This window comes from Toxorhynchites rutilus, chromosome 3, assembly GCF_029784135.1.
Source record: "Toxorhynchites rutilus septentrionalis strain SRP chromosome 3, ASM2978413v1, whole genome shotgun sequence".
Classification (NCBI taxonomy): domain Eukaryota; kingdom Metazoa; phylum Arthropoda; class Insecta; order Diptera; family Culicidae; genus Toxorhynchites; species Toxorhynchites rutilus.
The window spans coordinates 323946318-323960191 of NC_073746.1; the positions used below are offsets into that span (position 1 = coordinate 323946318).

The 13874-nt window shown below is 40.1% G+C and overlaps 2 protein-coding genes across 2 annotated transcripts; both read left to right on the forward strand.

Annotated features, from left to right (window-relative positions):
- The first annotated feature begins 6068 nt into the window (after nucleotides 1-6068).
- Nucleotides 6069-7641, forward strand: LOC129774525 (uncharacterized). The gene is made up of 2 exons (XM_055778275.1): nucleotides 6069-7553; nucleotides 7624-7641. Exons 1-2 carry the CDS (start codon nucleotides 6069-6071, stop codon nucleotides 7639-7641), a joined length of 1503 nt encoding a protein of 500 aa, XP_055634250.1.
- A 3469-nt stretch (nucleotides 7642-11110) lies between these two features.
- LOC129774526 (uncharacterized) lies at nucleotides 11111-12472 on the forward strand. Its single transcript, XM_055778276.1, has one exon. The coding sequence runs from the start codon at nucleotides 11111-11113 to the stop codon at nucleotides 12470-12472; it is 1362 nt and encodes a 453-aa protein (XP_055634251.1).
- The last annotated feature ends 1402 nt before the right edge of the window (nucleotides 12473-13874 follow it).

Consider the following 13874-nt stretch of genomic DNA (forward strand, 5'->3'; position numbering starts at 1 on the left):
ATTCCACTTCAGCAATATTATCCCGATCAGAAAAATGCAAAAACTTCAAATAATCTATCTCGGTCTGTACCACAGTCAAACCAATCTGAAAATGTATACAGAACATCTCATCTTTCATCAGACGAAAAAAACAAATTATTAGAATTGTTAAATCAGCACAAAGAAGCATTCCATAAACCCGATACAAAACTGACTTGTAGCACAGTCGTTGAATGTAGCATAAACACCGTTGACAATATTCCCATTCATCAAAAAGTTTACCCATACCCAGCTGCCTATACAGCAGAGGTGAATAAGCAAATAGAAAAACTGCTTCAAGAAGGAATCATAAAACCATCACGGTCAGCTTGGACGTCCCCAGTTTGGATCGTCCCGAAGAAATCTGATGCCTCCGGAGAAAAAAAGTTTCGAATGGTAGTAGACTACCGAAAACTCAATGAGAAAACCATTTTAGATAGGTATCCAATGCCTGAAATAGGTTACGTCATTGATCAACTCAAAGGCCAGAATTACTTCACAACTCTTGATCTAGCGTCTGGATTCCACCAGATAAAAATGAAAGAATCCGATATCGAGAAAACTGCATTTTCAATTAATAACGGCAAATACGAATTCACTCGTATGCCGTTCGGCTTGAAAAATGCGCCGGCAATTTTTCAACGAGCCATTGACGACGTATTGCGACAATATATCGGTAAAATATGTTACGTATATATTGACGACGTTATAATATTTGGCAAGACACTCGATGAAGCCCTTCAAAATTTAGGAATTATTCTGAAAGCATTGAACGATGCTAATTTAAAAATTCAGTTAGACAAGTCCGAATTTCTCCACAAGGAAATCGAATTTCTTGGCTATGTTATCACTTCTGATGGTATAAAGCCAAATGTAAAGAAAATAGCAGCAATAGATAATTATCCCATACCCACAACAATTAAACAACTCAGATCATTCTTAGGAATGGTCGGCTATTACAGACGGTTTGTAAAAGATTTTGCGAAAATCGCAAAACCCCTTACTAACCTTCTAAGAGGGGAGGGATGTCACTCCAATAAAAAGGTACACTTTGATGATAACGAAACAAAATGTTTTGATAGAATGAAATGTTTATTATCGTCTTCAGATATTTTGATATACCCAGATTACAACAAACCTTTTACACTTACAACGGACGCATCTGATTTTGCTATCGGAGCAGTCCTATCACAGGGAGAAACAGGTAATGATAAACCCATCCATTTCGCATCAAGAACTCTATCAAAATCAGAGGAAAAGTATTCAGTGCCTGAAAAGGAAATGTTAGCAATATTTTGGGCATTGCAAACTTTTCGCAACTATTTGTACGGTACTAAATTTAAAATTCTCACCGATCATCAGCCATTAACTTTTTCATTATCAGCTAGAAACACCAACGCGAAGCTAAAGCGCTGGAAAGCGTATCTGGAAGAGCACGATTATACTATCGAGTACAAACCAGGTAAAAGCAATGTTGTGGCTGATGCCCTCAGTCGTATAGTATGTTCAATGACAGGCACCCAACATTCAGCTGATGATAGCGATCATTTTTATATAATTTCCACTGAATCACCTATCAATGTTTTCAGGCACCAAGTGATTCTAAAAAAGGGTCCAGATGAAGTCACCGTTGAACGACCATTTCAGTTATTTACAAGGATAAATGTTTCTATAAATGATATTAATGAAAATTCACTCTTACAGGTTCTGAAGAATCATTTCGATTTGACAAAAACAAACGGACTGTTAACAACCGAGGAAATCATGGGAAAACTGCAAGAGGTGTACAAAAAACATTTCGGTCAACAAAAATCTTTAAAAATTAGATTTACACAATTTCAAGTACAGGATATCGAGGAAGAAGAGGATCAATGGAACGCAATTCGAGATGAACACCACAGAGCTCACAGAGGAGCAGAAGAAAATAAATTGCAGCTTTTGCGCAAATATTATTTTCCGAAGCTTCCACAGAAAATCAAGGATTTTGTAGCAAATTGCAAAATTTGTCATGAATCCAAATATGATAGAAACCCCATCAAATATCCTATCCAGAAAACACCTATCCCTAAAGCACCTTTCGAAATAGCTCACATTGATATAATGTTCTTAGAGAATAAACATTTTTTGACGTACATCGATAAGTTTTCGAAATTTGCTCAAATAAAGTTTGTAGAATCCCGAGCAGCCATTGACGTAGTACCAGCTGTTAAAGAAATCTTATTAAGATATCGCACACCACAAATTCTTGTGATGGATGGCGAAAAATCTTTCATGACTGGAGAATTGTCAAATTTCTACAACACCCACAACATATCCACTTATATAACCGCCACTGGCCGAAGTGAAATGAACGGGCAAATAAAGAGACTTCATTCAACCCTCTTAGAGCTCTATCGTATCACTAAAGCTGAAAATCCTGATAAACCTTTAAATGAACTAGTTAACCTTTCCCTCCATAAATATAATGCCACTATCCATTCCTCAACTAAACATACACCATATGAGACTATATTACCCTCACCAAGAACACCTGACATTACAGAAAAAGTTTACAAAAATTTGAAAACAAAACAACGTAACGACTTGAAATTCCACAACAAAAATAATAAACATACGGACATATCCAAAAATGACATGACATACGAAAAAACGAGACAAAGACTTAAACATAAGCCACGTTATAAGAAAATTGAAATCGACAAGGTGAACAAAAGTACTGTGACGACCCAAGACGGCAGACGAATTCATAAGAACGACTTAAAGATTCGACACGTAACATGATTTAGAATTTCTCACTTTTTTCCAGACTCTGGACCATTCGGCTGACCGCAGCCCAGACGATAGACTTACATAAAGTTGACGAACAACCAATAATTGCTCTCGATCATGGTCAAGCTAGGATACAAAACGGATCGTATTATTACATACATCATTTTAATATAATTTCAATCGGAACACATGTAGAAATAATAAGGAACCAGTTCAAGGATCTAACAACTAATCAATTTACATCTCTCATACTACAACAATTTGAAGACATAGATTCGATCCTACAAAGATTAAATCCTACAAAAAGACAGAAGCGCTGGGACAAGTTAGGGACTATTTGGAAATTTCTAGCAGGAACCCCAGACGCTGACGATTTGAAAATGATAAACTCCTCTATGAATAACCTAATTGCGAATAATAATCAACAAGTCAAAATCAATAGAGAAATAACTCTTCAATTAAAGGAGGTAGCATTTAAAACAAAAGAAGCAATTAAACTTTTCAATTCTGAATCATCAGTATTTCATTCTATAACCATTTTAGAAAACCTCAAATACATGTCACAGAAACTTGAACAAATTCTTGAAACTATTGCATTAGCTAAGATAGGAATATTGAATATTGTCATTCTAAGCGATGAAGAAATACATTTGTTGATCGAAGATCTAGCTAGGGAAAAGGTGATCGTGTCAACAACAGCAGAGGCCATCTCCTATGTAACCACATCAATTGTCTCCAACCGAAACGAAATCGTACTCCTGATAAAATTACCAAAGCTCGACGCCAGAACATTTCGAAAAGTTCATATTCACCCGATCATCCACAATAATCAGCAAGTTCACCTAACAGATCGAAACTGTATTATCCACAACAAAGAAGTATACCTCGTGAAGTCCTTGAGGTCATCAATCTTCCAGCTCACCGAGGTAAGACCAGATAATTCGACATGTCTACCAAGATTATTAGAAGGGAAACCAGCTGTCTGCAATTATACGATGAATCCTGCACCAGAAGAAATCTTATCCATAGATGATCAACACCTGTTGATTAACACAGCACGAAATTTTACCATAAAAACAGACTGTGGATTATCTGAAAGAAATCTTTCAGGATCCTATCTGGTATCATATGAAAATTGCTCAGTCAATGTGAGTAATCTCATGTTTAGTAACACCATTCGATATTTAACCGGAAAACCCATTCGTTTATCACTGGACGGAATTGTAATAACCAAAGATCGAAAAGTTCTGAACCTAAGTTTAGAGCATCTACATTATCTGCAAATCGAAACAAGAAAGGATTTGGAGTCACTACAACTAAAAAACGACAGCCTACATTGGACCCCTTGGTCAATTTTCGGGACATTTACTTTCACCCCAACCATTATCGGCCTAGCCATATTTTTCCTTTTTCTCAATCGCAGGCGGACCATGAAAATTCAGCTGAATCATGAATTGAAGGAAATGCCAACCTCTAACGACACCATAATTGATTTCAAACCCTCGAACTTGGAAGAAATTATTCGGACGGAGCCTCGATTCTAAAGGGGGACGAGTTAGCAACATCGCTATCCGGCAGCGAGCGATAAAGTCCAGTAAAGTAAACAAACGTCAGCAGAATTTACCATTCCTGGGAACAGCAAGCTCAGCGAGACGATCATCCGATACGGAACGGAAACGAGATGCTGACTCGACAGCATCGATCACCACATCGGTTTAGCTTAGGTTTAGTTTGATGAATAAAGGTAGTCTTAGCTTAGCAGGGAACGAAGTTGTATCTTTTTTAAAAAGAACTCCGGTAACCGAAAAGTTTAACTCGCATACTGAAACATTGATTCTTCTGTTTCGTTTCTTTATCCTTTCGTTCTCTTACAAGTATAATTGCAGAAGCTTTCACTGACGAATAAAACTGCTTTAATTGGGTTATAATGTTAAAGGACGCCTGCTGCTTTCAATTGCAAGTTTTATTTTACCAAAATAGATCGTCGCGAACCGTGTTTAAAATTCTTCAATCACTTGTAAATAACATGTTTCCCCGTTATATGGAATACATGTTTGATACAGAAAATATAATGAAACGAAAGACAGCTCAAATCAGACTATTCCTTTCCTTTTGTTTTAGGGGGGCAAGAAATATTCCTATGATGGTTCGACACTCCTCACCCCCTCGCTGTCATACAAATGAGACACACATTTCTGCATAGCTCGAAAACTATCAACCAAAATAGCCAAACTTGACAAGTGAGGGTTTTTGGGTACGAGAAATGTTTTTTGATGGTATGGTAGGTATGACACCACCTCCTCGAAAGGAGGGGAAGGGGGCGAATATCGGGCTGCCGGATACTCGGCTATAGTGACTATAATGAAAACAAAGTATAACGAAGAAGGTTCAGACATTACCATACTAATATCAAGACAATCTATATCGGGTCTCCCGTATTTTGACGGATCTTATAAAATATGGCCTAGATTCAAGCTTACTTTCGAGAAAACAACACTGTTCAGTCTCACGACTGAAGAAAAGAGAAACCGCAAGAGAAAACATGTCTGTACATGTTCATAAGGAACAAACGCCCCTTTTCTTTGATTCCCCTTCCAGCAGCGCACGTGCATTACATAGCGCAATAACGGCAACAACACAAGAGATAAAAATGCTGTCCATCGCTATTGCAGCATTACCGTTGAATAAAACTATGCGTTTCAGCCAGTGAGACGCTCTCACATCTATATTTTTTTTGACGGCTCAAGAAGTGTTTTACCTCGAATAGTTTTTTGTAAGTGTTTTCTATAGTCTAGATTAAGTTAGTATAGTTCTAAATTAAGCTAGTAATGTAAATCAAAAGTGTAAATAAAATAGTTTAGAAAGACATTATTCCGTGTGTTGATTCTCACAGTATTAAAAGTTTTATTTAGCAGCTGATTCAACGAGAGTGGTCGTCAGCGTAGATCAGCGAGTGGAAAGTTTCGCAGCACGCAGCTTTTCAGCCAGCTACTTCCCTGCGATTGTGATTGTCGCATGCGTGAGGCATCACCAGCTGTCCAGTTAATCCGAGGAAAGGTCACGAGCATCTTTGCCTCCTCCCCAACCATATACAGTCCACCATCGAACCACACATAAGAAATTTGGTCCTTTGAGCCGGATAGAAGCAGACTCCGAGAAGAAGAGTAGTTACCAGTGTGAAATCAAACACGGAATTTAAACAGTGAAGCGTTAATAGACTAAAGTGAGTGAGAGTATTTGAACAATTTGTGAAGTGAACGAACAATCAAACAACGAGCAAAATGCCCACGAAGAGAACACCAGTGAAAAACGACAGTGCAGCTGCAGAAGTTGCTAGCAGCATCGAAGCTTTGTCTGCGCTCCGCGGGGCAGCGCAAGGAAAAATAACAAGGATCATGCATCTCCTTCAACAAGCAGAAGTGGAGCAAAAGGAAATTTCCAGTCAACAAGTCAAAGTGTGGATGAAACGAGTTGAAGCAGCGAATAACGACTTTGACGGTTATCATCAGCAAATAGTGAGTGGAAGTCCAGCGTTGGAGCAAGAAAAAATTGATAATCGTTATGTGCAGTTTGAGGAAATTTACAACGAAGTGACAGTGAAATTAGAAATGTTGCTAGAGCGACAAGCACAACCGGCTGCTTCACAACCCATTATGAATCCGCCGCCATTAGTGATTCAGCAATCGCTCCCACGTGCCATACCAACATTCGACGGTAGATATGAGCACTGGGAGAAGTTTAAAATAATGTTCCGAGATGTAGTGGATCGAAGCAATGAGCCTCCTCGCATCAAGTTGTATCATCTAGAGAAGGCTCTAGTGGGAGGCGCTGCCAAATTGATTGACGCCAGGACGTTAAACGAAGGAAACTACGACAGAGCCTGGCAACTGCTAGAGGAGAGATACGAGAACAAGCGGCGAATGATCGATTTGCATATTCGCGGGTTGTTAAGCATGCAAAAAATAGTGAAAGAAAATTACAGTGAGCTGCAAAAATTAGTTGAAACATTCAGCAACCATGTGGAGAATTTAAAGTTCCTTGGACAGGAATTTACTGGTGTTTCAGAGCAAATTGCTGTTTATATGTTAACACAATCCATTGATGGCGAGACGAAGAAACTTTGGGAGGCTACCATACGGCGAGGTGAACTACCAAATTTCGACCTAACTGTCCAATTCCTGAAAGAACGGGTGTCAATTTTGGAGAGATGCCAGACAACCAACGAAGTGGCATCCAAACATCAGCGTGCGTCTTCTAAACCATCCTGGGGAGGACAATCGATTCAGCGATCCAACGCAGCAATCGCGCCTGCAGTGCAACAAAGTCAATGTGATTTCTGCAGTAACAGCCACCCATCTTACAAGTGTCCGGAATTCTGCAGTTCATCATTGGATCAACGTCTGCTGAAGGTGAAGGAGAGAAACTGCTGTTTCAACTGTCTACGTCGAGGTCATCGAGTACTAGAGTGCCCATCGAAACGAACGTGCTTCAAGTGCCAACGGAAGCATCACACCTTGCTTCATAACGATAAAGCTGTACAAAACAGCAATGTCAAAAAGAGGCAACTTTCCCAAACCAGTGTCGCAGTGGAGTCAACAACAACCTTTGAAGAAAATGCTGCAGTCCAGTCCACAGTAACATCAGCCCTCTCTAATACACGGTCGAACCCAATCAGCCAAGTGGTGTTGTACACTGCTTTAGTCAAAGTTTTAGATAGAGATCAGCAAATACATCAATGCCGTGCCCTGTTGGATTGTGGCTCTCAGGTGAGTTTCATTTCGCAATCACTACAAAATAGGTTGAATCTTAACATAAAAGAAGTGAATGTTCCCATAGCTGGAATCGGCAATGTGAGGTCGCTTGTGAAGCAAAAGTGTTCTGTTCAAATTCGATCACATTGCACTAATTTTGAGTTCAATTTGGATTGTCTTATCACGTCAAAGGTTACCGGCAACATTCCGGCTATTCATTTCACGACTGAGAATTGGAACATACCCACAGGAATCCAATTAGCAGATCCCTACTTTAATCAATCAAATAAGATAGAACTTCTTATCGGAATGGATTGGTTCCATGATTTGATGAAACCAGGCTTTCTTAGACTAGCGGACAACCTTCCTAGTCTTCAAGACTCACAACTAGGATGGCTAGTAGGTGGTCGATTTAATAATTACAATCATAACATAATAACACTACACGCTCTTACTGTGAGCTCAGATTCTCTTGGAGAAAATTTACAAAAAGTCCAGAAGATAGGTGTCGCGGACAGATAGGCTGTAAAATAAAATATATATTTAAATAAGACCCCGGCAGATCGAGGGCAAACTATAAGGGCAAGCAAACACAAGTATTTGTTTTCATTGTATAGATTAGATCAGAAAATGCTTGTAGCCCACCAACGATGTTATTGCTTATCATAAACCATAAATAGGAAATAGAAGTTGGTTAGCTAGGACAAAGTGCAACATTCAGATTGCGTTTTGTAAATAAGTAAATATGCACCACTTAGGATGCAATTATGACCCTCTCCCTCATTCGCAGCGCGATAAGCATTAGGCGCACGAACGGAGTGCAATAAAACATAGTTTATTTGTTTAGGACAGCGCAGCCGTCGCAGATTGCACAATGCGTCATCGCTTGCGATTATGATGGAGAGGGACTAAAAATAAGATAGGATAAACTAAAAGGAAACCGATATGTTATCGGCTTCAAGAAAGAGAGAGGAGATATACCTCATCTTTAGGTTAAGATTTTGTGTATAAATATTGTAGAAAGCTGTAAATAAATCCAGTCTTAAAATCGAACTCACGCTGTAAGCGTCAAATTTCTTCTCTTTTTTTGAAAGAAATTTTCATGGTGGCTCCAGAGAGGAGTGTGAAAGTTTCGCAGTGAACTTTTCAGAACAAAGTGTTTTTTTCTGGCAGTGATTGCCATACAGTGAAAACTCAAAAAAGAGTTATAATTGCCAGTGTTTTGGCGTGATCACTTTAAAGTGAACCTTTCAGGCAGCGATTGCCAATCAGATAGAAAGTGTTGTTTCTGGCAGTGATTGCCATACAGTGAATACTCAAAAAAGAGTTATAATTGCCAGTGTTTTGGCGAGACAAACAGTTGGAGAAGAACCAGCGGGCAGCTGCGTTCTTCCCCATCAGTAGGATATTTCCGTAGCCAATATTGTATGCGCCCGCAATCGATTATTGCTCATTCGCCGAAAGTTCCGAGCTCAGAGAGTTCATTCCCCTCTAATTTGCCTTCCAAATTGCCATCGTAAACCACACCTTCTCTCGATTCAATCACACACAAAAAGCATACTTAAGCGATATTCTGGTGGTGAGACACATTCATTTTTCGTGAGGACATCGACAAAACAACATCGTTGCCTAACGTACTGGAGGAGGTGGACGGCGAAGGATCGACACATACACGCGCAGAACTCTTTCCGTTAGGATGCCATTCAGCATCGAGAAAGTTCCGGAAAGATCTAATCATTGCTGGAAAATAATCTGCCAGTTCCTTTGGAAATTTTCAAAATATATTCATGTGAAAGAGTTTAATTGAATGTTTTCTATCCATGTAACACTGTGACCAAATATGTTTCAACAAGTGCTATTAACAGGTGGTTATCGAGTTGGTATTAACCACTGGTGGGCTTCCAGTATCGAGGAAAATGTGGAAATAACTAATCGTTACTGAAAATAATCTGCCAGTTCCTCTGGGAATTTTCAAAATATATTCATGTGAAAGAGTATAATTGAATGTTTTCTATCCATGTAACACTGTGACCAAATATGTTTCAATCAAGTGCTATTGACAGGTGGTTATCGAGTTGGCATTAACCACTGGTGGGCTTCCAGTATCGAGGAAAATGTGGAAATATCTAATCGTTACTGAAAATAATCTGCCAGTTCCTTTGGGAATTTTCAAAATATATTCATGTTAAAGAGCTTATTTGAATGTTTTCTTTCCATGTAACACTGTGATCAAATACATTTGGTTTTGTGATTTTTCAATCAATCGCAATCAACAGGATAGCTTCTGAAGATTATTCTTCCCCATCAGTAGGATATTTCCGTATCCAATATTGGATGCATAAAACCTTGTGCCTCCAACGTAACGCTCTCGTTTTCGAAGTTCTCCAAATATTCATTCATTCAGAATGAATTCAGATTCAACTTCATACAAATGATCTCTAAATCAACGATAGTCCTACGTCACCCTTGCGGTTATACCATAGATATAACCCACTTCCTGTTTTTAAACATTACCAAGCAACATAATATATCATTAGTGCAATGCAGTATCATGAATTTTTGAATTTTGAAGGAAATTAAGTGTATGTTATCTGGTGTGCCTAATCGGAGACAGGATAATTTGAATGGACCTGAGTTTACTAAGTTTAGTGCTTGTGGTAGAATTCAAATGTACGACACTTTCAAGCGACCCAGTCACAAATTAGCACCTTTACCTATTTTGGATAATGATCGAAATGATTCCACTTCATTAGAAAAAGCAGCTTTTATCTATTCGCCGGGGGAGTATGTTCAGTCTCACGACTGAAGAAAAGAGAAACCGCAAGAGAAAACATGTCTGTACATGTTCATAAGGAACAAACGCCCCTTTTCTTTGATTTCCCTTCCAGCAGCGCACGTGCATTACATAGCGCAATAACGGCAACAACACAAGAGATAAAAATGCTGTCCATCGCTATTGCAGCATTACCGTTGAATAAAACTATGCGTTTCAGCCAGTGAGACGCTCTCACATCTATATTTTTTTTTGACGGCTCAAGAAGTGTTTTACCTCGAATAGTTTTTTGTAAGTGTTTTCTATAGTCTAGATTAAGTTAGTATAGTTCTAAATTAAGCTAGTAATGTAAATCAAAAGTGTAAATAAAATAGTTTAGAAAGACATTATTCCGTGTGTTGATTCTCACAGTATTAAAAGTTTTATTTAGCAGCTGATTCAACGAGAGTGGTCGTCAGCGTAGATCAGCGAGTGGAAAGTTTCGCAGCACGCAGCTTTTCAGCCAGCTACTTCCCTGCGATTGTGATTGTCGCATGCGTGAGGCATCACCAGCTGTCCAGTTAATCCGAGGAAAGGTCACGAGCATCTTTGCCTCCTCCCCAACCATATACAGTCCACCATCGAACCACACATAAGAAATTTGGTCCTTTGAGCCGGATAGAAGCAGACTCCGAGAAGAAGAGTAGTTACCAGTGTGAAATCAAACACGGAATTTAAACAGTGAAGCGTTAATAGACTAAAGTGAGTGAGAGTATTTGAACAATTTGTGAAGTGAACGAACAATCAAACAACGAGCAAAATGCCCACGAAGAGAACACCAGTGAAAAACGACAGTGCAGCTGCAGAAGTTGCTAGCAGCATCGAAGCTTTGTCTGCGCTCCGCGGGGCAGCGCAAGGAAAAATAACAAGGATCATGCATCTCCTTCAACAAGCAGAAGTGGAGCAAAAGGAAATTTCCAGTCAACAAGTCAAAGTGTGGATGAAACGAGTTGAAGCAGCGAATAACGACTTTGACGGTTATCATCAGCAAATAGTGAGTGGAAGTCCAGCGTTGGAGCAAGAAAAAATTGATAATCGTTATGTGCAGTTTGAGGAAATTTACAACGAAGTGACAGTGAAATTAGAAATGTTGCTAGAGCGACAAGCACAACCGGCTGCTTCACAACCCATTATGAATCCGCCGCCATTAGTGATTCAGCAATCGCTCCCACGTGCCATACCAACATTCGACGGTAGATATGAGCACTGGGAGAAGTTTAAAATAATGTTCCGAGATGTAGTGGATCGAAGCAATGAGCCTCCTCGCATCAAGTTGTATCATCTAGAGAAGGCTCTAGTGGGAGGCGCTGCCAAATTGATTGACGCCAGGACGTTAAACGAAGGAAACTACGACAGAACCTGGCAACTGCTAGAGGAGAGATACGAGAACAAGCGGCGAATGATCGATTTGCATATTCGCGGGTTGTTAAGCATGCAAAAAATAGTGAAAGAAAATTACAGTGAGCTGCAAAAATTAGTTGAAACATTCAGCAACCATGTGGAGAATTTAAAGTTCCTTGGACAGGAATTTACTGGTGTTTCAGAGCAAATTGCTGTTTATATGTTAACACAATCCATTGATGGCGAGACGAAGAAACTTTGGGAGGCTACCATACGGCGAGGTGAACTACCAAATTTCGACCTAACTGTCCAATTCCTGAAAGAACGGGTGTCAATTTTGGAGAGATGCCAGACAACCAACGAAGTGGCATCCAAACATCAGCGTGCGTCTTCTAAACCATCCTGGGGAGGACAATCGATTCAGCGATCCAACGCAGCAATCGCGCCTGCAGTGCAACAAAGTCAATGTGATTTCTGCAGTAACAGCCACCCATCTTACAAGTGTCCGGAATTCTGCAGTTCATCATTGGATCAACGTCTGCTGAAGGTGAAGGAGAGAAACTGCTGTTTCAACTGTCTACGTCGAGGTCATCGAGTACTAGAGTGCCCATCGAAACGAACGTGCTTCAAGTGCCAACGGAAGCATCACACCTTGCTTCATAACGATAAAGCTGTACAAAACAGCAATGTCAAAAAGAGGCAACTTTCCCAAACCAGTGTCGCAGTGGAGTCAACAACAACCTTTGAAGAAAATGCTGCAGTCCAGTCCACAGTGTGGTGAACACTTTTGAGCGACACTGTAAGTCGCCAACCGATGCAACATTGTTGCTACGGTTGATTATTTTATCATGGTGTCAAATTGCGCCGACTGGTAAATTAAACATCCACGCGCAATTGACACGCTGTGTCAGCAATGGCATCGACCCTCCACATCGATGCCCGAGCGTTCTCTATGGGTCTCGCTGATATGAAATCAGAACAATAAATCATTAGTTATTCGAACCTAGAGTTGAGTAGTCTGCTGCCTAATAGAGAAAGTCCCAATTTAAGTAGTAAAATGTTAGATGGCGACCGTGACAGCCTCACTATCAGAGTGAGAGTGTTCTGCGGGCGAGACGGTTCTGCTGTTTTGCACCGTGCCTCGAAGTGTCGCTGGCGGGAGGATGTGATTTCCTCATGAAAATTCAGTGAATTTAGTGTTGGACAGTGGACTGTAGCGACAATGCGCTACATGTTAGCTTTTCTTGACTTTCAAGTGGTATTACTGGATCCCTCTTTAATGTTGAAGTGTTAAGTGAACAATGTCCTGAGTGGCGAACAGGGGAAAGAGCTGCCTAATGAACTGTGGGGCGCCAGTGCTCCTGAATTGTATATGGAAGTGGAAGCAGTCTTCCAGCAGCATACAGTCTGCCGACGAAGCCGCGAGAACGCGCCCGTGCACCAAATTACACCACTATGTCTGTCCTTCATCACCAGCACTGGGTTCCGAAAATATCCACTCAGTGCACAACGGCTGTAAAGAATCCGACTTGAAGCCACTCTCTAATACACGGTCGAACCCAATCAGCCAAGTGGTGTTGTACACTGCTTTAGTCAAAGTTTTAGATAGAGATCAGCAAATACATCAATGCCGTGCCCTGTTGGATTGTGGCTCTCAGGTGAGTTTCATTTCGCAATCACTACAAAATAGGTTGAATCTTAACATAAAAGAAGTGAATGTTCCCATAGCTGGAATCGGCAATGTGAGGTCGCTTGTGAAGCAAAAGTGTTCTGTTCAAATTCGATCACATTGCACTAATTTTGAGTTCAATTTGGATTGTCTTATCACGTCAAAGGTTACCGGCAACATTCCGGCTATTCATTTCACGACTGAGAATTGGAACATACCCACAGGAATCCAATTAGCAGATCCCTACTTTAATCAATCAAATAAGATAGACCTTCTTATCGGAATGGATTGGTTCCATGATTTGATGAAACCAGGCTTTCTTAGACTAGCGGACAACCTTCCTAGTCTTCAAGACTCACAACTAGGATGGCTAGTAGGTGGTCGATTTAATAATTACAATCATAACATAATAACACTACACGCTCTTACTGTGAGCTCAGATTCTCTTGGAGAAAATTTACAAAAAGTCCAGAAGATAGGTGTCGCGGACAGATAGGCTGTAAAATAAAATATA